This window comes from Brachyistius frenatus, unplaced genomic scaffold (assembly GCF_029030835.1).
Source record: "Brachyistius frenatus isolate BFR_SWC_R1_liver_20210118 unplaced genomic scaffold, ASM2903083v1 Contig_95, whole genome shotgun sequence".
Lineage (NCBI taxonomy): Eukaryota > Metazoa > Chordata > Actinopteri > Embiotocidae > Brachyistius > Brachyistius frenatus.
In genome coordinates, this window is record NW_027210694.1 from 1350311 (window position 1) to 1376673 (window position 26363).

General features: G+C 43.3%; 1 protein-coding gene across 4 annotated transcripts in view; it reads left to right on the forward strand.

The window, feature by feature from the left end:
• hspg2 (heparan sulfate proteoglycan 2) overlaps positions 1-26363 on the forward strand; it is a 95407-nt gene that overhangs the window by 49717 nt on the left and 19327 nt on the right. For 3 of the 4 annotated variants that reach the window (XM_069710855.1, XM_069710856.1, XM_069710857.1), the window contains exons 24-54: positions 84-263; positions 350-468; positions 794-905; positions 1645-1758; positions 1944-2071; positions 2164-2250; positions 7624-7691; positions 7870-7934; positions 8053-8193; positions 8577-8768; positions 9093-9131; positions 9622-9726; positions 10775-11044; positions 11164-11214; positions 11904-11987; positions 13577-13669; positions 13761-13853; positions 14407-14637; positions 14725-14838; positions 14944-15071; positions 15639-15725; positions 15899-15957; positions 16448-16612; positions 16853-16963; positions 17318-17418; positions 18162-18342; positions 20863-20922; positions 23153-23275; positions 23405-23557; positions 24341-24501; positions 24789-24866. In XM_069710855.1, coding sequence (XP_069566956.1) covers positions 84-263; positions 350-468; positions 794-905; positions 1645-1758; positions 1944-2071; positions 2164-2250; positions 7624-7691; positions 7870-7934; positions 8053-8193; positions 8577-8768; positions 9093-9131; positions 9622-9726; positions 10775-11044; positions 11164-11214; positions 11904-11987; positions 13577-13669; positions 13761-13853; positions 14407-14637; positions 14725-14838; positions 14944-15071; positions 15639-15725; positions 15899-15957; positions 16448-16612; positions 16853-16963; positions 17318-17418; positions 18162-18342; positions 20863-20922; positions 23153-23275; positions 23405-23557; positions 24341-24501; positions 24789-24866 — 3693 coding nt within the window. The remainder of the gene's footprint in view (positions 1-83; positions 264-349; positions 469-793; positions 906-1644; positions 1759-1943; positions 2072-2163; positions 2251-7623; positions 7692-7869; positions 7935-8052; positions 8194-8576; positions 8769-9092; positions 9132-9621; positions 9727-10774; positions 11045-11163; positions 11215-11903; positions 11988-13576; positions 13670-13760; positions 13854-14406; positions 14638-14724; positions 14839-14943; positions 15072-15638; positions 15726-15898; positions 15958-16447; positions 16613-16852; positions 16964-17317; positions 17419-18161; positions 18343-20862; positions 20923-23152; positions 23276-23404; positions 23558-24340; positions 24502-24788; positions 24867-26363) is intronic. The other variant, XM_069710858.1, reaches the window with a different exon arrangement.

Sequence of the window (26363 nt, forward strand, 5' to 3'; positions counted from 1 at the left end):
TTGTGACACGGTATCATAGGGGTGAAATACCTTTCAACTACTCACTTTTGTTGAGATGAGCCTCTCCTTCGTGGTGCCACCAGGTGACGGCCTACGGCGGCGAGCTTCGCTACACGGTGCGCTTCGAGCCGTACCAGCGCTCGCTGGTGATCGACGGTCAGCCGGATGTGGTTCTCCAAGGCAACAACATCTTCCTGGAACACCGCTCGCAGACTAAGCCGGTCGCTCGGGTCCCGCACACCGTCACCGTGACCTTCAGAGAGGTGCGTTTAATTCTTTCTTTGTGCTCGCTCTAAATCCTCAGACAGTTTCAGCAGACTAACTTTTTCGCTTGTTCTCTGGCTGACAGTCTGCGTGGCGTCGTACTGACGGGCAGCCGTGTACCCGTGAGCACCTGCTGATGGCGCTGGCTGACGTTACCGTCTTCATGATCAGGGCCACCTACGCAGACAACATGGCTGAGACCAGGTGCGGTAGGCAGCTTCTTCTGACAGCGTACAACTCAATCACATGCTTTAAAAAAAAAAAACACAATAAGCAGCATTTATATGAAGTATTGTCATAAAATACAACAAAAAAATAATAAAACACACAATATATCCATAAAATAAAAAGTTCATTTAAAACAGCGTTGTTGTTTTTTTTTTAGAAGGGATTTGAAAGAAGACTGCGTTAGCTTCTCTGATCTCCTCCGATAGGTCCGGTCACCTTTCGTTGTAGAGTTGGTGTGGTAATATAATAATATAAGTGTGTGTATTTTTTTTTTCACTTGTGTCCTTTGTCTGTTTCATAGCATCTCAGATATCAAGATGGACGTCGCTGTTCCTCACACGACTGGTAACGAACGTGCTCTGGAGGTGGAGGAGTGCGCCTGTCCTCAGGGATACCAAGGACCGTCATGTCAGGTACACATGCGGATTTCAGAGGAGTAGTTTAGATCACTGAAGTTCAACAACAACAAAAATACTCACTTAAGAGCTGCAACTAACAATTATTCTGTTGGTCTTCAATCATTTGATTATTGGAAATATTTTGTTTGGTTTTTTTCCAGTCCAAATCTTGAGAAGATTTTGTTTACAACGATACAGAGTAGAGTTGAATTTTATTTTATTTTATTTTATTTTATTTTATTTTATTTATCTCAATCTTTGGTGAAGTTTTTTTCAGTGTGCTATGTATAAATAACAAATAAAATGACTTGATGTGATGTGACAATCTTTTGCTTTGATATGCATCTCGGAGTTTCTCGCCAGTGGAGTTTTCCATCTCCATGACAACCGAGTGAACTCCATCCACTGATGAAGACTGTGAGATGCACATTAAAACAAAAAATTGTAAGTCACATTAAGTAGTGAGCCAATGGAGTTTACCATCTCCATGGTAACCGAGAAAAACTCCATCCACTGACTGTGAGTTTTGATGGAAAACTTAAGATATCCCATTCAATTAAAGAGTTATAATTTAGGAATAAGGCGATCCCAGATATGCCTGAACTTGTTGAAAATAAAGTCTGTTGCTTTTCTTTTTCCATTACAGACCTTTGATGATAATTGCAGTGTGTCTTTGTGCTGCAGTGGAACAAAGACGTTTTCCTCTGTGTCATCACTTGTCTCTCTCCTGAGGTGTTTTTCCATGTCGTTCCAGGAATGTGATGAAGGGTACACGCGGACCAGCTCCGGCCTTTACCTGGGCACATGTGAGAGGTGCGACTGCAACGGTCACGCGAGCGGCTGCGACCCGGAGTCCGGCAAGTGTCTGGTAGGTTTCTTTGCTCCTCTTACTCTTTGCTCCGTCCTTTGTGTCGGTGCCAAACTTACTTTGATCTCCTCGGTGGAATGCGCTAATGATTTCTTGGCGCATCCCGACATGTGGAAACACGAGTACTGTATTTTTCGACTGTGGATCTCACCTTCCTTTTCATATGTGTGTTTCCTGACCTGAAGCAATGTCTCCATAACACTGCTGGGTCGAGATGTGAGCACTGTCAGTCTGGTTTCTATGGAAACCCTTTAACGGGAGGCGCTCAGGCCTGTCAGTCCTGCCCCTGTCCTGGAATCACTTCCAGCAACCAGTGAGTTTATGTCCAAATCTCCTTTTCAATTTGCGTTTTATTTGAGCATCAGATTTTAATAAACTATTCTGTGTTGTCCTCTTTCCACCCAGATTCTCCTCGACCTGCCGTCTGGAGTCTGACGGCCAGCCGACCTGTGACAACTGTCCCCCTGGATTCACAGGCCGACGCTGTGAAAGGTACGCCGCTCTCCCTCTTTTCTTTTCTTTTTTGTGTGTGGTTTTTTCCTTTTCCTCTCTTGTCCTCTCAGAGTCATCTGACCACTGCTCAGTGTTTGGGGTGACCTGGCTGGCCGGCAGCGAGGTTAGCTGGGGCTGGCAGTAGCACCCACTGGTTTCATTCACAGGAAAGGGATATAAGCATGTCTGTGGTTGGCATCTCTCTTGTTTGTTTTTTGTTTTTTCATGGCATTTGTGTTTGACTGGGGCCAGAGGAGGGATGGGAGAGGCAAACCTGTGCCACCCAATCTCTAATGTACCTGTGAATGTTGCTGGTGGATATTATTGTTTTTGTGGATGTATTGATGTGAAAAATGTAAATTTATTTCTGCTGGTTCAGAATAATGACTTTGTTGTTGTATTATGGGCCTTTGGTGATATTAAGAATGTCAGATTTGATTGTTTGTGAAGAGATATCCGCAGAAGAATATCCAGAGGAAATCTTTAGTTTGGCTTTATATGTCACTTTATATCACAGCTTTTTTTCTGTACTTTGCTTTACCTCGAAAAGTCTTTTTTTTTTTTGTTTTTTTCAAAGGTTGCTTTCTGCTTCAGCTTTTGCGCTTTGCTGCTAGTGAAATGTTGAGGTGTTGGCTCATGTGATTTTCTGTCTGTGCACAGACCAAATGTGTTTTCTGGGTCATAAATGTAGTTTTGGCATTTATGAGGACTCCTGTCTGGCTGATGAATCTTTGCTACTCCGGGGGCAAAGATGCACGAGGTGACCTGGGTAAAAAGCCACAACTTGTAAAGTCATTATTATGATCTCTGCCTGCATCACCCCTGATTTTGCTGTTTTGATGTTAAGAGAAGAGAGGCCGTCTGCGGACAGTTGTGGGGACCCCTTCCTGGACAAGCCCATTGAGGGCTTCCTACCTGTGGGATGTGGCGCTGAAGCGGTGTTCAATTTCAGCTGGGAGAAAGTGATAATACCCTTCGGCAGTGGAGACGATGACAAGGATGAGGAAATTGATTACCCATGGCCTACCACATTAGGAACAACTGTCATTCCTACTAGGGCTTTACTGTCTACCACGTCTCGCCATCACTCCACCCAATTCACTAAAGCAATCTCGGTAGAGATCGTCTCGGTGACCCCCAACAGATCGGTATCCCGACTCCCACCACGCTTCACACCCAGCCTAGAGGACAGACACTCCAGCTTCCAGCACCTGCTCCGACTTCACCTGAACACCTTCAACCAACGCCTTAGCATGCTCGAAAGCAACACACTAGACATGAAGGAGAGCCTTCTTAGTATGGCGAAGCAGCAGAGCCACCTCAGCTCCCAGCTGAAGGACCTCATCGCGGTCCAGTCGGCCGGAGAGAAGAGCCAGAAGGTCGGCGAGCTGGAGAAGAGCCACACAGACATGGAGGCCCGTCTGAGCCGACTGGAGGGACGGCTGGAGATCCTGATCGATGGCTTCACGGCGCTGGCTCAGGAGATGAACAAGATGAAACGTACAAGACACATCTCCCGTTCGACCCAAGAGAAGAGGCAGTCACTCGATACGGTCCTCGCAATCCCGTCGTACTCAACACCCGAGCCTCCGGTCAGAGTTATACCTACTAAAGCACCGCTCACCAGTAGAGCCACGGTGCCCAAAAGCATACCTACCCCAGGTCTCCCCAAAAACAAACCCACCTCAGCTCCTCAGAGAGGTAGGAAACTCAAATCAGCAGCCACCGCCAAGCCAGTGAAAAACACTACGAAGCTACAACCGGTCACAAGGTCGACCAAAAGTCAAGTCTCAACAAGGTCAACAATCAAGTTGAAGACCACTTTAAGTAAACGGAGGATTGTTTCAAAGTCTACAGTGAAGCCTGAAACAAAAGGGTCGGAGGGTCGGAGGTCTGCCGTGACAGCTAAACGTATCTCACAGCCAAGGCAAACAAAACCAAAGAAAGTTAAAGAAGAGGCAACGATCACGAAATTTCAAGTGGAGCCTCCATCTCACAAATCAAAGCCTGCTAGAACCCCCCAGCTGCGCAAACAATTTGACCACGGCAATAAAAAGGACTCTGCGGTACATATCAAAAACAACGGGCTTAACAAGGCTTTCAGATCCGATGCACCTGTTCCGAAGAAGGTTCAGGAGGGCGTGAAGTCCTCAGAGGGCGATTCAAAGAAACCGTCAGAGCCACACAAGGGTAACTCGAACAAGAACCAGAAAAAGACTGAGCGGAACTCGTATAAGTTGCTTTCTCACGAAACAAAAAATTCTGCAAAGGACACGGTCACAACCACAAAGGCTTCTAAGGCCACTACTGCCAGGAAGGCTAAGACAACAGCTAAAAGAACAACTCCTACTAAAATCAAGGCTGCTACTGCAAAGAAGAAGTCTAACACAACGGTAAAAAGGACTTCAACTCCCGCTAAAACCAAGGCTGTGAAGAAAATAAGTAAAAAAAAACAGCACAAAAAGAAAAATAACCGTCACTCTGGTATTTTGGACCTTCTAGAGCTTTTAAAGGGAAATTATAAATCTGCCAAGCAGAAGAACAATCAAGATGGTTCCTTTCACGTTGTCTTGGGAAAGCTGGCCATTCCTATCAAAATCATCCCCGATGACTAGTGTTTAGCGTTTCATTATTATATATTTTTCCCCGTTTGTTGATATTTCCATTCTCTGATATTTATGCCTGTTACTACAACCACATCAACGGAACATAATGAAGGGATTGATTTTTAGTGTTTTCTCAGAGGGACTTCTCTGATGTTTAATGCTGATATGCGTTTCGATGCCGATGGCTTTTAAGATGTATTATCTAACAGAATATTATCAGAACTATTGCACAAAGTCTTGCTATGAAGAGATAGCTTCGCATAAGTACCTCTCTCGTGTATACGTTTCGTTATGGACAGACTACCTCAAATTTGACCCCCGTGTGCTTTCTTAGATCGTTTTGAAAATCTTGTGTTCATCATGCCTGTTTCCTGCATTCACTGTCTTCAGTTTGTGTTTGAAATGATTCATTCTGGGTTGGTGTCCTGGAAAAGCCGTACACATGTGCTTTCAAGACAAAATCGTTTTGGTGTTTGTTAGCAATGTACGAAAAATGTATTTTTATACTGACTATTATCAATAAGACCTAATACGTTTTACATGCTTTCACCTTGCTTTATTAAGTCCAAACTGGGGATGTCAGGTTTTCCTGGAACACTAGCGATTACATCCACTCTAAGTTCAAGTTTTTTTTTTTTTGGTCATTTAACAAAGATCAGTTTTTTTTTATTTTTGTATTTCGAGGCTAACTGACTGATATCTTACCTACAAGACTAACATCTGACACCCTACTCTAGTAGTGCAATGTGCTGCAATGGAAATTACAAACTTCAGTATGAAAACCATCTTACTTGTTTAACAATTTGGACGTAAAAAAAAACATTTAAAAAAAAAAGAAAGAAAAGGGAGATCACTCGTTTCCTCTTCGACTCTTCTTGTGACTCTTTTTTGAACTCCTCTCCGGAGACTTGGAGTGGCTGCGATGTCAGTTGTTAACTGAAATATCATAATGACGATCGGATAGGTTGTTGTTAAATCTTGTACAGGCATTCATGGTCCCTGGAGGATGAAGCCTACTGATATTGGTCATCCCATGCATATTCCTCTACCGCCGCACGGCAGAAAGCTCACGGTGTGGACGAAGTAAAATAGAGTCATCCTCTGAGGTGCATAAACCTTTACCCCATAAGTATCTTATATGTGGCCTGGCTCTGCTCGCCTATTGTTCAAAGCTTCAGTCTTCGCTATGATTATAGTCTGGAATACCCTGTTCACATTAGGGTTTGTTCAGCCACTCTGAGGCGTGAACCAATCAGGGACCTGTGGAGGTGGCTAAGTGCAATGACGTTAAAGTCCAACATTTGCTTTTTAAATATAGATCCAACAATTGCAGCGGTGGTACAGTTTCAGCGCACAATTAACTGCCATTACTATGCATCGACTGGATAGAATCCCCAATGGAGAAAGACCAGACCGTATATTTACACAATGAATTTGAGTCTGGTAATACCAAGGTACCTTAAATGTTGATTTTTTTTTTTCTTCCAAATAGCTATTCACACTTTGGTCCATTGGTGGTGTTGGAAGAATGGTTGTGAGAGGGCCAATAATATTTCATCGCAACATTTTCATGGCAATCCGGCCAGACTTTATTCAAACCAAAGCTTTGGACACATCAATAGACTGACCACCCAATATTTCCACTTGCAGCATCAGTAACATCATAGAAAAGTTGCACAGAACTTGTTTCCAAGACCACATCTACATCAGTTTAATATGAAATATAAGTTTAAACTGTTTGTGTTTTGTGTTTTTATTTGCATGTAATGTTTGTCATGTTATGCTTATTATGAGCTTGTCCTTTCTTTAGAGACTTCAGTTATGGCATTTTTATAATTTTTGTATGACCATGTAACTTTTTATGTATTTTTCTTGCTTCTCATGAATTATCTTCATTGTGTAAATCTATAAAACAACATTGACTGAAAGGACTGAGTTCTCCACACCTTTGAAACTACTGTATGTATCACTAGAAGGTTTGAATAGGGTTTCCCAAAGCAAAGTCATAGCATGGAAGTCCTGTGTGTTGGCTGTTGACCTGTGGACCTTCCAGAGGACAGGTGAGGTAAGACTGACAGCAGCCGTCTCCCAGGGCAACCTGCACAGAGCTGGGATTGGATTAGCCTTTCCTCTGGTGGCAGTGGCGTTGTGTGCTTGGGTTGATGGTGTGTTGCGTTGCTTTGCTTTGTCGCGATGTCAGAAAAAATATTTGTTCTTCCTCCTTAGCACCTTTTCCTGCAACTCATCCTGCTAATTTCTGTATTCATAAAGCTTTTTGGACAATTTCTTAAAATTCTGGTGATATTTTTCTGATTTTCTGTCAATTTTAACGTTTCTGTTCTTGTGAAAATTTGTTTTCCCAGTTTCAGCTGTACAACACTCATTTAAGAGATGGAATCAACATCTGAGACATGTTGAATGTTTAAGCGCTTCATCCATCTCCAGTGCAAGCAGTGTTTCATGATCTTTTTTTTTCTCTTGAAAACCTGTTGGGTGTCTTTTGATTTTTAGGTCATGTGGATATAAAACTAGAGCTCAGTGTAGCTATGTATACTTACTGGATGGAATAACAGTCATTTCAATGTTCTTTGTCTGAATCCTTTGTTTGTAGTTTGAGGTCTGCTTTTGGTCAAAAAGACCTGCTAACGGACTCAATTCATCACATTTATCACATCTTGCAGACTTCCCAGCTTCCTGCCTCGGTTTGAACTTGTATCCTTCTTGGCTGGAAATATTTACTTTAACACATTGTCTATTTTTATTGCAGATGTGCCACCAGATACAAGGGAAACCCATTACTTGGACAGGGATGTATCGTTGACAATGACGTCAATGGTAAATTATGCATTTTGATTCAGGAAAATTATTGATATTGTTCTGTTTTCTGGCTTTTTCTTTATCCAAAAAGAAGTCGCAAACATTTCCTTTATTTCATGAATCTGCATTTAACAATATGCCTTTCAATAGAAAGATGGTACGTATCCTAACCATACACTTTACTCCCTTGTTGCAGGAAACTGCTATAACTGTGACCAAAGAGGACGTGATGGCTGCAGTGGTAGTGTGTGCCACTGCAAGGTAATCAAATAGAGACATTTTTTATTCACACCAACTTCCTGGTTGTTTTCACCTTTTTTTTCGGTATCCAAGCATGGACTGATTTCTTGCATCTTATCCTGCTGATCCTGTGTTACAGATGAACGTCGAAAGCCCATCGTGCTCCAGCTGTAAGCCGGGAACCTTCCATCTCAGCCAGGAAAACAAAGATGGCTGCCTGTCCTGTTTCTGTATGGGCGTCACTCAGCAGTGCTCCAGCTCGACCTACTACAGGGACCTGGTAAAGCCCTGAAATTCTAACTGACACAAGAGTGATGTAATGGTGCATACTTCAGGAACAGCTCAAATAAATCTCTGAAAACAAGATGTGCATGAAAAAGAATAGATTTTTAGAGTAACAATTTCACAACTAAATGTCAGAAATACCCAGCTTGATAGCTTTGGGGGGCTGTAATGTTGTGTAAATACAGTCTATCTAATGAGATTTGCACTATTTACTTGAGTAGGTAGTTGCTTCTTAAATGTTTGGCAACACTAACATCCCCCCATTCCTGCTTTCTGTGATCTAGAGTACCTTTTTAAGTGTCTTATTTATTCATCATTCATCATTTGAGTTTGTTTCATTTACCGCATCATTTACCTGGTTGCAATTTGCCTCTGCAGGTGTCCTCGGTCTTTTCTCCGGGAAACTTCCAGCAATTCGCTCTGGTGAACCGCCAGCGCACCAATCGTATTTCCACCGGCTTCACCGTGGAGGTTTCCACTGAAGGCACTCAGCTGTCCTACAGCAACTTTGACTACCTGGGACAGGAGCCTCACTACTGGCAGCTTCCAGGAGTTTACCAGGGAGACAAGGTCAGTGTCGAACAGAAAATGTAGCTGATAAACCAGCGGAAGTAGCCAAAGCAAGAACGAAAGCCCTTCGAAGTCCTGTTGATAAGATGACCGAAGAGCACATCAGAAACCTGTAGACCGCTCTTATTCTGCTGCTCTCTCCATTTTGCTGCTTTTTCTTACTTCCTATGTCAATTCTTTTTCTTTTGTGCCACTTCTTTGCCTCCATTGCCTCATTGTTTTTAAATTTGTGTGCCGTTCTTTTGGTAAAATATTGTCGATTTGCCCCACATAATGTAGCTCTCCATTTTGATTTTTTTTTGCCTCTCCCTCCACTGTCTATAGAAAGATTATTTCTATTCTCGTGTGAGACGAGCAGAGCAGGTACAGTAATGTCAGTCAGCGGTTGTCGTGGTGCAGCTGGAGTTTGAGCGTATGAAATCTGGTGTTTTTGTTTGTTTGTTTACAGTGTTGTTTGGCATGTTTGAAGTAACATGTTAATATGGCATTTTGATTATACTGATTGATGTACATTGTATTTATGATGTGATGCATATCCATATATACACTATGGATATGCATTGTGTTATTTGGCTGTCATCGTTTCTCGATGTTGACCCAGTTATTTATTTGAAGCGTTTCTACAGCAGTCTATGAAGTATGGAGGTCTTAGATCGCAGTCCATAGTCTACAGAGAAGTGTATTTCCGCTTCGCGTCACACGAGCCATGTACATAGATTGATCATTAATGGTCCATTAAAGAAGTTTAACTTTGCTTGAATAATGCTGCCATAACACTCACAAATACCATCAGCTCAGTGGTAAGGAAAGTGATCAAAGAGCCAAAGAGCTGACCTTACATCCACATTGATAGGCCGACTCGTACTCTCCAGAGGAGCAGCTAAGGAAGGATGCTTCCATCTGGAGCCTAATGGCCTCTGAACGTAAAGACACCCACAGATCCAAGAGAGCTAGCCAGGTATTTAGTACGACCCGCACTGTGGACTGTTTCTAGTAAAGGCAATACTCACACGTCTAACAAGAATAACTGAACACTGTGTTTTTTTGTCATTGCGAGCTAACACGCTGCGAGTTTGTGGGCATCTATGGAAGTAAAATACTCACGGTTCATAGATGCACCAGCATGAAGAATCACCTCGGTTTGATGATCACTGAGCAGGAGTTTTATCGTCTGGCATGCAAAGTCAAGTCTGAGAAAAGTTTCTGAAGGATGAGAAGTTGTTGATTCATTGTTTTGTCGGTGTGACCTCACTCAGCAGAGCCTGTTTACAGTAACCAGGTTACCACAGTGCATGTGAACAGGTTTGACTGGACGTGGAAAGGCTTTTGATTGTACTGCACATTAAAGCATCATTGACTCGCATGTTCCCTTTCAAGTGGGATACATTAGTGCAGGGGTTCTCAACTGGTGGGTCGCAACCCAAAAAGTGGTTCACGGGGCCGTTTTGAAAAACAAAAATGAGGGGGAAAAAAACTTTATTTTGAAGTCAACAGAATTTCTGCTCCTGCGCTTTTATTTTGAAGGACACATGTTTCCAATGATTCAGCGCTGGTGCAGTCGCCGTCTGCTGCTAGCATTGTAAGACAGTAACGAGTTCACATTTGAGCATTCATAAACAGTTTTAGGATTTGATAAGTCTGACTTTTTATTTAGTTTAACTTCTGCCTTTTTATTTCATATTTCAAGATTCAAGATAAATTTGCCTTTTATTCTATCGGCTTTTTAGCCCGAGTTACACTTTTGTCGCTCTTTCTTTGTTTATTTCCTGTTTTTAACAGTGCATAAAGACTTTGTGTCTTACTGCAATATCATTTGCGAAATAAATTTAAGTGTCTCAGAAATTAAAAAAATTTGGTCATGACTTAATGACCAAGAAGAAATATGGGTCCTGAAGCTAGACCAGTTGAGAACCACTGCGTTAGCGGTAGAACCTTCATCTTTTTGACTGTTACCATGGTTACGTATCCTCTGTATCTCCGGTACCCCCACTTTCCGCCTCCTTTAGGGTGAGGTCAGACAGCTGGATGACGAGGTCTGGGCGCTCTTCTCTAATTTCTCCAATGGACGAGCCGGCTCCCCTCCTTTCTTTCCCTCATCTAGATCCCATTCCTCCTCCTCCTCTTCCTCTTCTTCTCGAGTCCCCACTTCTTCATCCTCTTCCTCTCGATGGTCTTTGCGTAACCTGAGCCCCCCATCTCCTCCATCTGATATCGCCGCTTCTGTTAAACCCACCCGGCCCCAGCACTACTCCCCGGGCCACGCCCCTCGTCTGCAGGTACTCTCAGTCTGTCTGAGATCACGGCAGGTGTTACGTACGGTTTACGGCTCTTTTTCTTTCTCGGTCATATCGCTGACTTTTTTGCATTTCTCTTTGGTTCTGCTGCGGATCAACAGAGCAAGAACACAGTGAGAAAGAGTGCTAGTGCTTCAGGGGGCAGCGGCAAGGTAGACAGAGGCATGCCTGAGTGTCTTGACTTCATGTTTTGCACGCTGGCACATACAAACAGGAAGCTGATGTCTTTGATCGTAAAACTTAAAAGTTAATTAACAACCAGTTTTTTCCCATTACGGTTAATGCTTAGCTCAGAAATTCCTAACCGATTCTTATTTGCAGAACACATTTTCTTTATAGTGACGAAAGCAAAGATCATTCAGATAGATGCAGTGATTTATTGGGCGGTATTCTCCATTGTTAAGCAAATAGCTGCGGCTCATCGCTGTCACCGACTGCACTGTAATTCTCCACTTAAGATAACACTGGTTTTACAACGGTCTGTCATTATACTGTTGTCTGGTGTGAAACCGCCTGTCGCTGAAGCCCATCTTAAGCTGTCATTTCCACATTATTGACAGTGCTTTAGTTGTCAGACATACCACAGCGTGAGCCCTAAGCTGTTATCAAATGGCAGCAGAAGAATAGTCTTTAATGGCACTCTTCCCGGAGAACGTGTACTTAAAAGAGTTTAGCTAAATGTCACACATTTGTCCCGAGTGTTTTCGTACTCTTCGCCATGCTTGCCTGCTCGTGCTGCTTTTTCTGCCTGCTCGTGATTTCATCTTGCTGCCTGTCTTTACTCGCTGTCTGTCTGTGGCTTATTCTCTTCTGCCTCCCCTTCCCCCCTTTTGCCTCTCAGTACGCTCTGGTCTACAAAGGTTTCAGCTTGCACCAGGATGATCTGCTCTACTGGCAGCTCCCAGCGCAGTTCACAGGGGATAAGGTAATTGTGGAAACGTTGGGGTGAAGAGCGCCTACCTGACTCCTGCTTAACCCCTCGGAGGTCACAAAAACACTGCACCCTTAGCGTCCCTCAGCTCCCCTCGGTCTAGTCCCTCACATGTCCACACACCCTGCGCCCTTAACTCCGTCCCAGCCCTCCCTCCAAGAGTCTTCTTAATGTCCTGTACTAGATTCCTCTGGAGTAAAGGAGGAGGGGGCTTGTGACATGTTACCATGACAAATATTTACCCAAGTTTTGTTCATGACCCAGATACAACTCAAACTACAAATATCCCTCTCTACTTTTTTTTGTTTCACTTGCTTGGCTGTTTCTAATTAGACATTAAAGCCATGAATGGTTTCAAATACAAAGCCAAACATCATGTGATTGTCCACTGTGTCATTAAAGAGGCACTCCAGTGTTGTAAAGCTGCACGTCCACATAGTTGGGGAACTATCAAGACAGATTTCTTGTTTTTTTTTTAAAAGGGGTCCAAATCAAAGCAACAGAGGTGTAGATGTTCTGACTTTGAGGACGCTAGAGGTCCCATAATGCAACTAGCTTTTCTCTTTCTTTTATTGACGTAAATATAATATGATCAAGCTATTTTTCTGAAGCTCTGTTTCGAGTCATAAAAGACTTAACATAACCCTTTTTCCCAAAAAGTTGGGACGCTGTGTAAAATGTCAAATATAAACAGAATGCGATGATTTTCAAATCACATAAACCCATATTTGAGAAAAAATAAATAAATAGAGCAAAGATGACATCAAATGTTGAAACTGAGAAGTTTTGTTGTTTTATAAAAAAAAAAAAAAAAGTGCTCATTTTGATTTTGATGGCGGCAGCACGTCTCCAAAAAGTTGGGACACGGTCAAAAAAAAAGACTGGAAAAGTTGTGTAATGCTAAAAGAAACAACTTGTGGAAAATATCACAACTGCAGTAACTACTGGATTGAGGCAAAGTGGAAAACTTTCCTGCAATTTAATGAATCAAAATTTGTAATTCTGTTTGCAAATTATGGATGCTGAAATCCTATATCAGTGTGTTGTAAAAATAAGAAGTGATGCAAAACAGGTGTAAACATGCCCCTGACGCAACTTCTTTGAGGCGTGTTGCTGGCATCAAATTCAAAATACGAATATATTTTTCATAAAACAATATAACTCAACATTTGATATGCTGTCTTTGGTCTCTTTTCATTAAATATGGGTTTACATGATTTGCAAATAATTTCATTGTTTTTATTTACATTTTACACAGCGTCCAAACTTTTTTGGTAACACTGTTGTACATCCATAGGGTGTGTAAAACTGGAGGAGTGCCCCTTTAAGTGTATTTTCCACTCAGCAAACTGTAAAGAACACTGTATACAGTTAAAATAGTGTCACAGCATGCTGCCAACTCTGGAAACTCTTACATATTGGAAAAAGCTCTTTAGATCCTTTACATCCATTCAGCACAGTATACACTCTGTGTGCCTCTCAACAGCCATCTGGCTTTGATTTTAGATGCATTTCATGTTTCTTTTTCATCGTGAGAATCGCAGCAATGTTTAACGAGAAAAAAAAAAAAATCTGTGCTTTAGGTGGGTTCTTATGGTGGTAAACTGAAATACACCATTTCCTATGTGGCTGGTCCAAGAGGAACGCTCCTGGAAGATGCTGACATCCAGATTATTGTGAGTATGCCCTCGTTGCTGATTCGTTTCTTTAGTCTCATATTTACATGTATTTGTAGGACTGACTCACCTGTAAGTGTTGCTCCTGTAGGGTAACGACATCACCCTGGTAGCTCGTCAGCCGTGGCAGAGGAGGCAGCAGGGCAGCAGGGAGAGCAATCAGTTTGAGATCGTCTTCAGAGAGGTGAGTGGTTTAAAAACAGCAAATAGTAACATTTAACCTCCCTATAAAGCATTTAGAAGCTGTATGCAAACACATGAAATGATTACAACAGCTTTATGATGTAATATATTGTAAGAAGATAAGCATAGGAGTTTATTCAGTATTTGTCCACAATTACAATCTCTCCAATGAAGATATATTTTATTTGATAACTATAATGTGTGTTTTATAATATGATCATTATCTATATTGCCCCATTTTTAAAACACGTTTCTGACCAAGAACGAATATTAGGGTGTTCAAAAAGTCAGTTACTTTGTATATGTAGTGTCGCCTGTGTAATAAATGTAGCTTCGGTTTGTTATATGGTTTGCTGAGTGTTTCAAAAACTCCACAACTACCCTGAACGCCTCATCAGAGGTTTACTGAACCCAGTCCGGAGAGCAGTGCACATCACATTGCATCTGAAAGGACCTCGCGCCTCACCTCCATCTTCTTACCTCCCTTAACAGGTCAAGCATGAAGCTGGACCTTGACATTACGTGTGATTTTTTTTGTTTTCCTTGTTTCATAGGAAAACTGGCGTCGACCGGATGGCATGCCGGCCACCCGAGAGCACCTGATGATGGTTCTGGCCGATCTGGATGACATCCTGATTCGAGCGTCCTACACCTCTGAGATGCGCTCCTCCAGCATCTCTGACATTAACATGGAGGTCACGGTGCCCAACTACAGCGGCTTGGCGCAGGCTCTCGAGGTGGAGCAGTGCCGCTGCCCTCCTGCATACCAGGGACTCTCCTGCCAGGTCATTATTCACTCTGTTTTCTCTGAATTGTTGCCCTCGGTAGAAACACAGGCTGATTGGACCGACATGTATTAATGTGACTTTTAGGACTGTGCAGCAGGATACACTCGTACCGGAGGAGGCTTATACCTCGGTCACTGCGAGCTCTGCGAGTGCAATGGCCACTCCGACTCCTGCCACCCTGAGACCGGCATCTGCACGGTATGAAGCGCACTGCATCAGCGTATGACTGATATTTGGTTCTGGAGATTGTAGCTCCCTAACGACACGGACGGATCTGTAAACACGATACGCATCTCCTTCCAGAGCTGCCTGCATAACACACAGGGTGAGCTGTGCGAGCAGTGCGCCCCGGGTTTCTTCGGCGATCCCACCGTTGGCACACCGGAGGACTGCCAGCCGTGCGCCTGCCCTCACACTGACCCAGACAACCAGTAAGTAACTGGCACGGGTATCAAGACCTCACATTCCTCGACCATTTATAGCTCAGGACGGCTCTGCGTCCGGCACTCCTGTTTACAGAAAATTCTTCTGTCTAGTAAATTCTGGAGATTTACTAACTTGTTTTTAGTCAGCTAACGTCAAATATTGTATACTTCATTTTTCTTGTGAATTTATGTATCCACGCTTACTTCACTTGAGCAAATTTTTGTTTAGAGCTGATACTATTTTACAGTCTGTTGAAAAAATTGTGGAAAAAAAAACGTCAGTAAAATTTGAGAATTTGAGACGGCTGCTTCTGCCACAAATCCACTTGTTTTTCAAACATGTCACATTTGGATTTTATTTGTCATACTCTGCTTTGCTTCAGAATATTTACAGTTGTGCATGAATCTTATGAAATTGCCTTGAAAACATTTTTTCAGTCCATTCACAGCAATATATAAATATATATACGCTAAATTACTTGTCCCTTGCTTTGCACTGCGACTGTTTTTTTGGTTTGTTTTTTTTTGCACTACACTTTAGCTTTTCTTCTTCATGTGTAACTCCTGTAACAGGTTTTCCCCGACCTGTGAGAGCCTTGGAAATGGAGGCTACCAGTGTACTGCCTGTCAGCCTGGCTACACCGGCCAGTACTGTGAACGGTAAGACAACGACCCTTTCCCCTGATGTGGGTCCAAGTAGTTCATTAAATCATATCAAGCAGTTTATTTAGATGAATTATACCCACAGTCTTAAAAGAACGAGCTGTAAATTCCACCAAAGTGCAGAATGGTTTGGTTAAAGTCTTCTTCCTGTCTGTTCCTGTGTCCATCAGTTGTGCTCCTGGATATTATGGCAACCCACAGGAGAGGGAGAAGTGTCGTCCAAACGATGGTAAGATTGCTTAGAAATTTGACCAAACAAACTACAATGAAAATAATACATGAAGAAACTAGAATGCCTCTTCTGTATGTGTGCTTGACAGTTCAGCACAATACTGCTAAAGATACAGAGACGGGAGGTATTTTGCATTGACACTGATAACATTTTTAATCAGTTGTGACTACAAACAAACTACATGTTTAAAGGAGTCGAGTTACCTGTCACTTCCTCAGGTACAATTAATTACATCTGGACTTAAATTGAACATATGGTCCCATAAAATCCAGCAAATACAGGAAATGCAGCCGGGCAACCTCACAGAGTCTCGATGTCATCATAGGTTTGCAGGGCAGTCAACTCCTGGAAGTCATTTCACCTGGCCAAGAAACAGTCGAACTCATAACCCAGTAAAAAAGCATCAACTTGTTCGTGTTATAGATCTTGACCTGAAATAACTTGATGATGTGCATCAAGTTTTGCTTTTGTCTTTTACATTTTGCAGTTGCAGCCTCCCTGGTGGTGAAGGTTTATCCGGAGAGGGTCCTGGCGTCGCAGGGCGGTCACGTCACTCTGCGCTGTCAGGTGTCTGGATCTCCTCCGCTCTACTTCTACTGGTCCAGAGAGGACGGACGGCCCATCTCCGGCAACACTGACAGACGCAGACAAGGTACTGAAACACCCTTGAACTGCATGACCACAACTCATGTGAAATAGATAGATGTGGTCGTATCCTGTATATGAAACTGTCATTAAAAATGTTTTGTAAAATATTTCTTTTGGTTTTAAATATATGGATTAAAAAAAAAAGTCGCATTTGATCCGAATGCACAACCTGTGCGCGACGGATCGCGTAAAGGACGGCAGCTACCGTGTGAATAAAACCTCTGTTGTTCACCTGTGTGTGCAGGAGCGGAACTGTTCTTCCCCAACGTCCAGGCGAGCGACGCCGGCGTCTACATCTGCACCTGCCGGGACCAGCGCAGCACCAACAGGAGCCGTGCTGAGATTGTTGTCACAAGTGTGTTCGGGTTTCACTGTCGTATTAACGTGCTGTTTATTGCAGCACACCAGAGAGATACGAGTGATTTTGCTTCAGGACAGATTTACGTAAGACGTCATTCTTCAGTTCAGTTGGCTGCCGTGTAGCTGCAGTCTTGGTATGTGGAGTTTTGAAGTTTTGAAGGTGCTTGAATATACGGAGATATGCAGACTTGACAAAAGTGAATTTGGTTGAATCAACTGTGTCGTTTAGTTTTCAAAAGGGAATTTGAAATAGTTTATTGTGTTGATTACGTGAAGTTTACTTTTACTCTGCAAGCAGCTACTTCAACATGTGAACCAGTGTCGCATAATTGTCCCTGCCTTCTACCAGGTGTCCCATCCAAACCCATTGAGGTGACGGTGGAGGAGCCCAAAGCCCAGACCATCCGGGTCGGGTCTACTGTCAGCTTCATCTGTACTGCAAAGAGCAAGGTAACACTCGTCGGTTGTTATTTTTTCTACTTGTTATTAGTTTTGATAGTAAGACGTTTTGGGGCCCACAGGTGAGCTTTGTTCCAAATGGCGTCCTTCCGTACCAACGCTCACCGTTTTGAGTGAATGAGTCATGTTCACAGAAACATGCAGCGCACTACAAGTACCAGGACGATGCATTCAAAACGGTCCAAAAAAGGGCACTTTCCACCCCAAACGGTCGCCATCTTGGCAACGAAGGGGGCGGAGCCACCGACTTAAAGAATTTTCAAATTAAGGCGTCTGAGGAAGCTGTAGCTGTTCCTGAACACAAAAGTGTTGTTGTTGTTTTTTTTCCACTGCTGCAGCTGGACAGAAAAACCTGCGTGTTTATTGAGTGTTTTAAACGGAGGACACAAAAACACGTTAATTTCGCGGTAGAATATTTAAAGCTGCAGATATTTTGGCGGGTGATGTGTTCGCACGCTGAGGTTATTTCCGGGTCAGCGCAGAACGGCAGTGTGCGATTTGAAAGAACACTACTCTGCCAAATTCCAGCACAACAGAAGGAAGAGTCCTCACGTGTGAGAGCCCAATTTGTTAGTGTGTCACATGTTTCCAGTCTGCATGCTAAGCTAACCAGCTACAGCCTTATATTTACCTGGAGGCATGGGAGCAGTATCTCCTCTGTTGCAGACGAGATGCCATACCTCTTGTGATTTATGTGTGTTTATCCCCCCCCCCCCCCCTCGGCCCCTCCGCAGTCACCAGCCTACACCCTGGTCTGGACCAGGAAGGGTAACGGGAAACTTCCCAACCGCGCCGTGGACTTCAACGGTATCCTGACAATTCAGAATGTCCAGCCCGAAGACGCGGGCATCTACGTCTGCACGGGCTCCAACATGTTTGCCATGGACGAGGGCAACGCCATCCTCTACGTGCCAGGTGTGTGATCCCCGGCACAGCACTCCATCACCTGTCACCCCCACCCACCCACCCACCCCACCCCCACCCCCACCCCACCCCCAGCCTGCTGCCATTACCAGCTCTGGCTCCTGTAGTTTCTCACCCTTAAACTCGAACCTGCTTTACCCTCCCGCAGCACAGTGCGGTGCATGCTTCTCTGTTTTACTGCGTGATGTAAACTCCCCGGCTCTGGGTTTAACAGCATAATAAGCTTGCAGCTCTTAACCCGCCATGCTTTTTGCCCTCCGCTCTCAGCCACATCTTATTATCTCACTGCCAATCGAGCTCTTCTCACTGCTTTTGTTTTAACTTACTGTCTTGTATGTCTCTGATTAGTGGAGTTTTCTCAACTTCATGAAGAAATACAGCTTGTGGGTTTGGTTATCCTGTAACTAAAATTTTTAAGGTGCAAAATTTCCAAACAACAAATGGGCATAAATATGCAGTTGCAGATTTAACTAATGGGGCACCCAAAGGCCAAATCAACGCTCCTTTGAATTGGCTCCTTGTTATTTGTGGGTGATGCTTTCCGCCAACGCTCTACTGAAGCTACTGCAGGTTTCTCTTTTTCTATTATTTAAATGGGTTGATTTAATCTGTGGTGGTTTGGCTGCTTCTCGGTCGCTGATAGATCTTCTCACGGGTGCGATGAGAAATGTCGTACTGGTGTGTCTTTTTAAAACCCTGGGCTCCCTGGGCTCCTCCTCCCCACCCGAGCTGTAGTGTGTAATGACGAGAAGTGGGGCGGGGCGGTGCAGATGCCACGATGGGTGCTTCATGACTCCGCAGCTGACATTCAAAGAGGACTTCAGTGTATCTGCAATAAAGGAGAAATATAGGAAGAAGCCACCGATTTTCTGTTTGTTTGTTTGTGTGTCGTTCCACGTTATACAGTATTCCCTCCTTGAAATCATCGCCTGCTGTGTTATCGTCCTGATGATGAATGTCGATGAATAAAACGGTGCTATTCGCCATGCAGTTGGTTAAACCTGTGGTTAACTTCACTCTCTGCTGTAATGCATGCACTAGTCGGCCCTGTTTGTATCAATTGTTAATTGTCAGATTTAGTTGGTAAAATATTTAAGATCTGGCTTGAAATGCAGAAGAAAAAGGAAACAAAAATCTAAATATATTTAATCCTAATCTTGTCAATAATCAGCTATAGTTGTATATTATGTTTTTGTTTTATTTACACTTTGTCTATGTTGTTGGCACATTTTATTTTTTAATTGACTGAAATAAGTTACCCTAAAATGTTTCCATGAAATCAAATATATTAGAAATGTTAGAATTTCAAAAGGAAATTGGCCATGGGAATGCAATTACATTACATGTGTGTGTTTACATCTAGGCAATTTCAAGTATTTTTTTTTATGAGAAAATATTTTTATATATCTCAGAACATCTTCATGAATGACCACAGGTCACATTTCAAACCTTCTTCTTTGGTTCTCATTTCTACACCATGACTGCATTTTTTTTGTATTTGTTCATTATTATTGATTCAAAGGCTATATGATTGCAAATATATACAAAAGGTGCTTCTGTAAAGATTTGACTCGTTTTTTAAATAAAAATTTAATTTTAAACGACACATAACTGATGTAATGTACACGTCACGTTGTAATGTATTTATCTTAACTGTGAAAATATTTTGTGAAAAAGATAAAAAATTGATTAAAATAATGACAATATACCAAAGCAATTTGTTAATTTATGGCTTATTGATGGGTTCAGAATAACCACAAGCTGTATGACGTCTTTTTTTAACAGTTGAAATGAAACTGGTGTTTTTAATGTGTAAAACTGCTTCTTGCTACTAACCTGCATGTCTCGTGTGGCTACTCTGCATATGTTCATCCCTCCTCATGTTGCTGCACAGTTCTCATGAACTCTCAGCGTACAGTGTGTGTGTGTGTGTGTGTGTGTGTGTGTGTGTGTGTGTGTGTGTGTGTGTGTGTGTGTGTGTGTGTGTGTGTGTGTGTGTGTTTGTGCATTTTGGTTTTGAATTCAGTGTTTTTTTGTGTGTGTGTTGCACATGTTTTATGCTGATTTTACAGTTGTAGTTGGTTTGTGCTGAGTGTGACAATAGCAGGAAATATTCTAATCAACAAACTTCAGGTAAGTATGAAAAATGTAATGCATGAAACTATGAATTGGATGGCACCATGAGGGAGAAAAGTCAGGAATCGGAAACTGGAATAAAAAAAGATGTAAAAATTTTTTTTTTTTTTTTTTTTTTAAATCTAAATGTAATGCCAGATTAATAGAAATTCATGATTATTTTTTTTTTTAGCATGTTTAGAACATGAGATTATTTTGGGGGGGAAATCACCTGGACAAAACCACGGCAGCCCCACTCGCAGAGAAGGATAAGAGTATCTCTGGGGAGATGGGAGGTAAACTGTTACCTTGGAGATCTGACCTGTCAGTTTACCTGTTCCCCTCCATCCATCCATCCATCCCTCCCCCTCCTATCATCCTTCCCCCCATCTCCAGAGGCCTCAAAGACTCAGATGTTTTACACAGCCTATGAAATGTTTGAAGGACACAGAAAGCGTAAGTCGGCATGGGCGCGGTTTCTCTCTCTGCCGGGCTCCCTGGAGGAACCCGTCTCTCTCCCTCATGCATGCACTCATCTTCCGCAGCATGGATGCACTGGTGGCCCGGTAACGCCCATGTACAATCAACCGAGCAACAGCTGCAGAAACTACGCACAGTATAGCCTGGAGCTTTCATGCTGTTCATAAACAATAAGTTTAATTTAGAACTAAAGATGGATTTGTATGTCCTTGTTGGAGTCAAAGCTTATCAGATTGTACACGAGCTTTACTGGATCCCAGCTGGCTCTTTGGGTTCATTGGGGTCCATCACTGCAGGAAAAAGTGCACGTTCATTCTTACGGGCAACTCCTCGTGAATGTCGAGTCTACTTTCCATCGCTGTAAAAGATCAATTTCAGTAATTAAACTGAAAAATTTGAAAATATTTTCTATGGACCTGTTATTATAGAGGACCAATCATTCTGTCACCTGAGAACTGATAATAATTGCGGGACATTGCAGGAAGATATCCCTTTAAATTGGACAAAAACACCAAATTATACAGTCATTATACAGTTATTACAATATTTTGTGCTGGATGCACACTTGCATGTTTTGACTGACAGACTCTCCACATTCAGAAACAGGAGATGTCACTTCCTCTTTGTCTTCTTTCCTTTGGCACTTTCTGTCTTTTCAGGAAACATGCTGCACTGAGAAATATCTCATCTGGGCTTCAAACATCATAGTGTGCATAATACATCCCATCACAAACTCACATTATAGATACACGTGCGTCGCACTCTGGTGTCCATACTTCCATCTGTGGCAAGCAGGACTTTAAATAACATAAATGGAAATGTATTTTAAGTATTTCCTTGTTTACGTCAGGTGGTATCGAGCTATAAAGGTAGCTGTATTTCATCTGTCCAAATTTAGAGATACCTTTCTGTAGCAATGGAGGTAAATGGAACTACTTTCTAAAAGAAAAAAAGATTTGTGCATTATCCAGGCAAACAGGGATAATGTCTCTGATGTTAACAATGGATGGTTGGTTAGTTAGTCCGCCGTGCGCCACCGCGAGTAGCTCAACAACTGGTTGCATGACTTGACAAAAAATGGACCAATATTCATGGTTCCCAGAAGACGATCCTTAGCTACTGACTTTGCTAAATGCTTGATTTTTCCTTTAGCGCCACTATGAACTTGAGTTTTGTGACAAACTTTGGTGCGTACTATCACGTACCTTTCAGAATGCACTATAATTGTGGGAATCCCATAACCGTCAGATAAAACCATCAAAATTTGAATCTGGTCCAATTTTGGCTTATGACCTAAATCTTTGCAAGATAAAAAAAAAAAAAAAAAAAAATGCCATCATTTTCTGCTTTACTTTGTTTTAAGTGCGAATTAGCAAAATGTTATCATGCTAACATGCTTAGTGTTTACAAAATGAAATTCCATTCACCTCTGCTGTATTGGAGGGAAGCTTGACTGGAAATCTGGCAGAAAGACATCAAGATCTGCTTGATAGATACCGCTCGTGGTAATGAAGTGAAATATTATGTTTTTTCTTGAAAAACTTTAAAACACCTCGATATTAAAATGATTAGGTGTTGCTTTAGTTTTCAGTGTGGACTTCAGACTGCCATGTTCGCCCCGTATCCCTCCGAGGACGACCAATCCTATCCCCGCCCTGGACTGTTGGTGTCATTCGGGTCAGAGAGTCGAAGCTCAGCCCAGGCTCCAGCAGTCCCAGAGGTTTTTCAGTCTACTTAGAAATCCTCGTACTCCTCCCTCCGTGCTGAAAGAGAGCCTTTCTTTTGCTCTGCCACCCTGGGATCATCTGGGATTGAATACAAAGTCTAGCAGCTATAGCCAAAGTGCCGCAGACAGCAACATGCCCAGAGGCCATGCCAAGGACTGCCTGCCACATCTCATCTGTTTTGTCTGCACTGAGGATCTGCCAAGTGTAGGGGCGCGGGGAGGAAGGGGGGTAGGGGGGAGGGCACAGGCAGGGACCATCACTCTTCTCTCCCAGTCTGATCAGTTCCTTCAAAATCAAAAGCATTCCCACAGCTTACGATAAAATGATGCCCAATCAGTAGTTTTAGACTCTTGACAAGGTTCACGTTCCACTTCACCTTTGCACCAATCGACCATTTCTGCTTTATCGCACTTTATTTCTCCATTTTAAGTTTGGAAAGTTTTTAGAGCTGTGTTTGACTGCTGCGTCTCCTTCTTTAGCTGCAGAGGGGGCCCAACCTGTGGCCAACATCAGTCCCTCGGTGCTGAATGTCCAGCAGGGCCAGCGGGCAGAGTTACGCTGCACAGTGACGGGAAACCCAACGCCTGCCATCGAATGGATCGGTATGACCAGTCACAGCTCCTGTTTGAGTTGTTGTTTCTATAGAAAGGCTGTTTTATGTTGTTGTATTCTGTGAAATCAAATCCAGCAATTATGTCCTCTAACATGGTGTAAATATGTGACTGTTACAGGAGGTCCAGGGAACAGAATGAGTCCCAGAGCTGTGATACGAGGTGGCGTACTGACCTTCACCACAGTGGACCAGGCCGACGAGGGAGAGTACACCTGCAAGGCCTTGAACACTCATGGCGAGCACACAGCACGGGTGTCCCTCTTTGTGCAAAGTATGCTCTGGTGTTTATGTGTGTGCATGCGTATAATCTGCAGAGGTGTTTCTGGGGACAAAACCATTGACTGTATAGAAAAGAGGACGTGGCTTCCGGATCTGAAAAAATGAGGCCAATGCGGAAGTGCCTTTAGCTGCAATACCATCGAGTGCCACTAGAGGTTGGCTCCAAAAAGCCTCCAGTGCCATAGACTCCCATTCAACTAGAGTCATTATATTCTCAGTCAATAAAATTTCCCCATGAGTTGTCTCGGTGTTGTTAGCTAAACTCGCTCCTTCTTATTAGTGTTCTGGCCGTCCAGCTCAAAATATTCCAGTCGTTAATTATAAAATAAACTTCAAAAAGCCGTGTTTTTGGGGGCGTGTCAATTTGATTGACAGGCCTGCGGTGCAGTCAGGTTACGACTATCGGTGGGCGGGATGTAGTATCGACGGGTTTCCAATCAGATGAGTCCGATTCACCGCTAGCCCCCCCCCCCCCAGCTCGCCCAAATACGGTCACGTCCGACTCCAAACTGCTCCGAACTAGGAAGATGGCGCCGGCCAAAATCTAAACTCGAGTATTTATAACAGCCGTTCACAATGGAAGATGTCACTGCTTGTTGGCGCATGAACAAAGCACAATGTACATTATTAGATTTCAGGGATGAAGTACTGATGTCAATTCAATGTCCTCTGAAGTAATTGTGTGGACTCCCATGGTTTTTTTGGGATGAAAAGTTGTGATTGTGGTCTATATATCGTGTCCTTAAATAATCACAATGCAATTTTTTTTGGTTAGAATCTAACCCAAGTGGCCTCGGCACCCAACCCCAAGTCCAAGTCAGTCCCCAAAATGCCGAGATCCACGAGGGCGACACTTTAAGGTTGTACTGCAGAGCGTCCGGGTCGCCCACCCCGAAGCTCACGTGGCTGAAAAACGGCGGACAAATCCCTCCACAGGTGAGAAACCCCCTGCTGCCTCGGCGCCCTGAACGATCACTTTAACATGATTAAACCTGTATTTACATTCTCCTGTGCCATATCGCTGTCTCGTACCTCAAGGTATGTCCAGTGCCGATGGTATTTTCATCAGACTGTCGGTTTCTATGACTGTTGCAGCATTTTGACCATTTACCTTTATTTTTTTCCCCCTCCCTTCTGTTTGTCTCCTCCCCCTTCTTTTGTTTTGTTTTTGTTGTTGTTGTTGTTGTTTTTTTATCCTACCCTGTTCTGACGTTTTTGCTCAGGCCATTCCCTCTCACGGTTTCCATCAGTTTAAAAGCAACAGTCTCGATGTGTTACAGAGACGTATTGAGGAGCTGCAGGTCTGTCCATCTGTCCGCTGTCCGTCCTGTCTCATAGTTCACATCCATTGTCCTCTACTGACCTCGTCTTCACACACTGTTGACTAAATGCATGATCGAACATGTCCTTGATTCACACTTTTGTATTCACTTTCAATTCACCACAGCTGCTCACCAAAGTCCCTTCAGAGCTGTTGCCAAACACGTTAAAACCAACTAGTTCTGTTGACGTCTTAGTGTCCTCTGCATGCCGTACTTGTGTTCATGTTGCGTTTTATTAATCAAGGTGTCCCATGGTGTCTTGTTTTGTACTGTCCACATCATACCATCTCCGACATGTTTGGGTTCTCAGCACCCAGTTGACCCGCCATCATTCCATTGAGTGTATTAACAGGACTAAGTATACAGTAGGTACTGTAGGTATTTCAGACATATTTTGCTCTGTGCCAGGCGCAGCTCCACTGCCCCCCTACCCCAGGCGTTTTTTTGTTTGTTTTTGTGTGTATGTTAGTCTGGTTTCTGCGCGGCCCTCCTCGGCTCTGCGAGGGCTCCGGGGCCTGTTTAGTTCTGCCTCAGAGAGCCACTGCGTTGTGTCAGCCTTTCCCAGGGGGAGCCGGGCTCTGCCGTGCGACCACGCAGAAATTCTGTATGCTCTAGCAAACGGCTTGCTTTGAAAACTCGTCAAAGGGTTCAGACACACATTGAGCGAGGGCCCGCCTCAGCCACTGGCTCGGTTTAGCCTCCCCTCACGGTTGAACGGGCCGGAGCTAAGCAGCTTTGTCCGTGGATGCCCCAACACCCCCCGGATACAGTAATCCCTCCCCAGACCCTCCCCCCTCCCGACTCCCATCCCCTCTGAGGTGTTTCCAAACTTAATGCGAGCTCATTTTCAGCCTTGTTGGGCCTCCGACTGCCATGCGGGGTAGTGTACAAACAAGTCAAGTTGTTGATAACTCATCAACTCAGAGAGTCATGAGAGTTCTTAAATATGAGCGCAGAAATTGGTGCAAGTTTTGGTTCTTTCTTGATTATTGCTCTGGGATTCTTGATGGTGGATATTTTGACTTTACGAGCAGTGGATAGCGATTATTCCCAAATTTGTGAAAACTTTACGTCCTGCTTTGCTTACTAAGAAACCTCTGGCTCAGATCAAATTGTCACAAACTGTCTAACTGTCCTAATTTGTTCATCATCTTTTAGAATAAATGAAATAATGTAGTAAATTTGATTATCACTGATCATGATATATTAACAAATGATAACCCCCACCAATCATCGTAGAAATATTGGCGCTACCATTGTACACACTTTGATGTACAATGGACAGTGTCACTGAACTCAAACCAATGTAACAGCTCTTGTCTTGTCTTCAAGGTCTCTGCTGTAGTGCTTTTGTGTTGCTCTTAGCTAGTAATGTCACCATGTCAGCAATGTCATGTTTGTGTTGTTTCGAGGGACGTGAGGCAGGTAAGTGATGTGCTTTGTACTCAGTCTATGATCGATCCTTGTTGTTATATT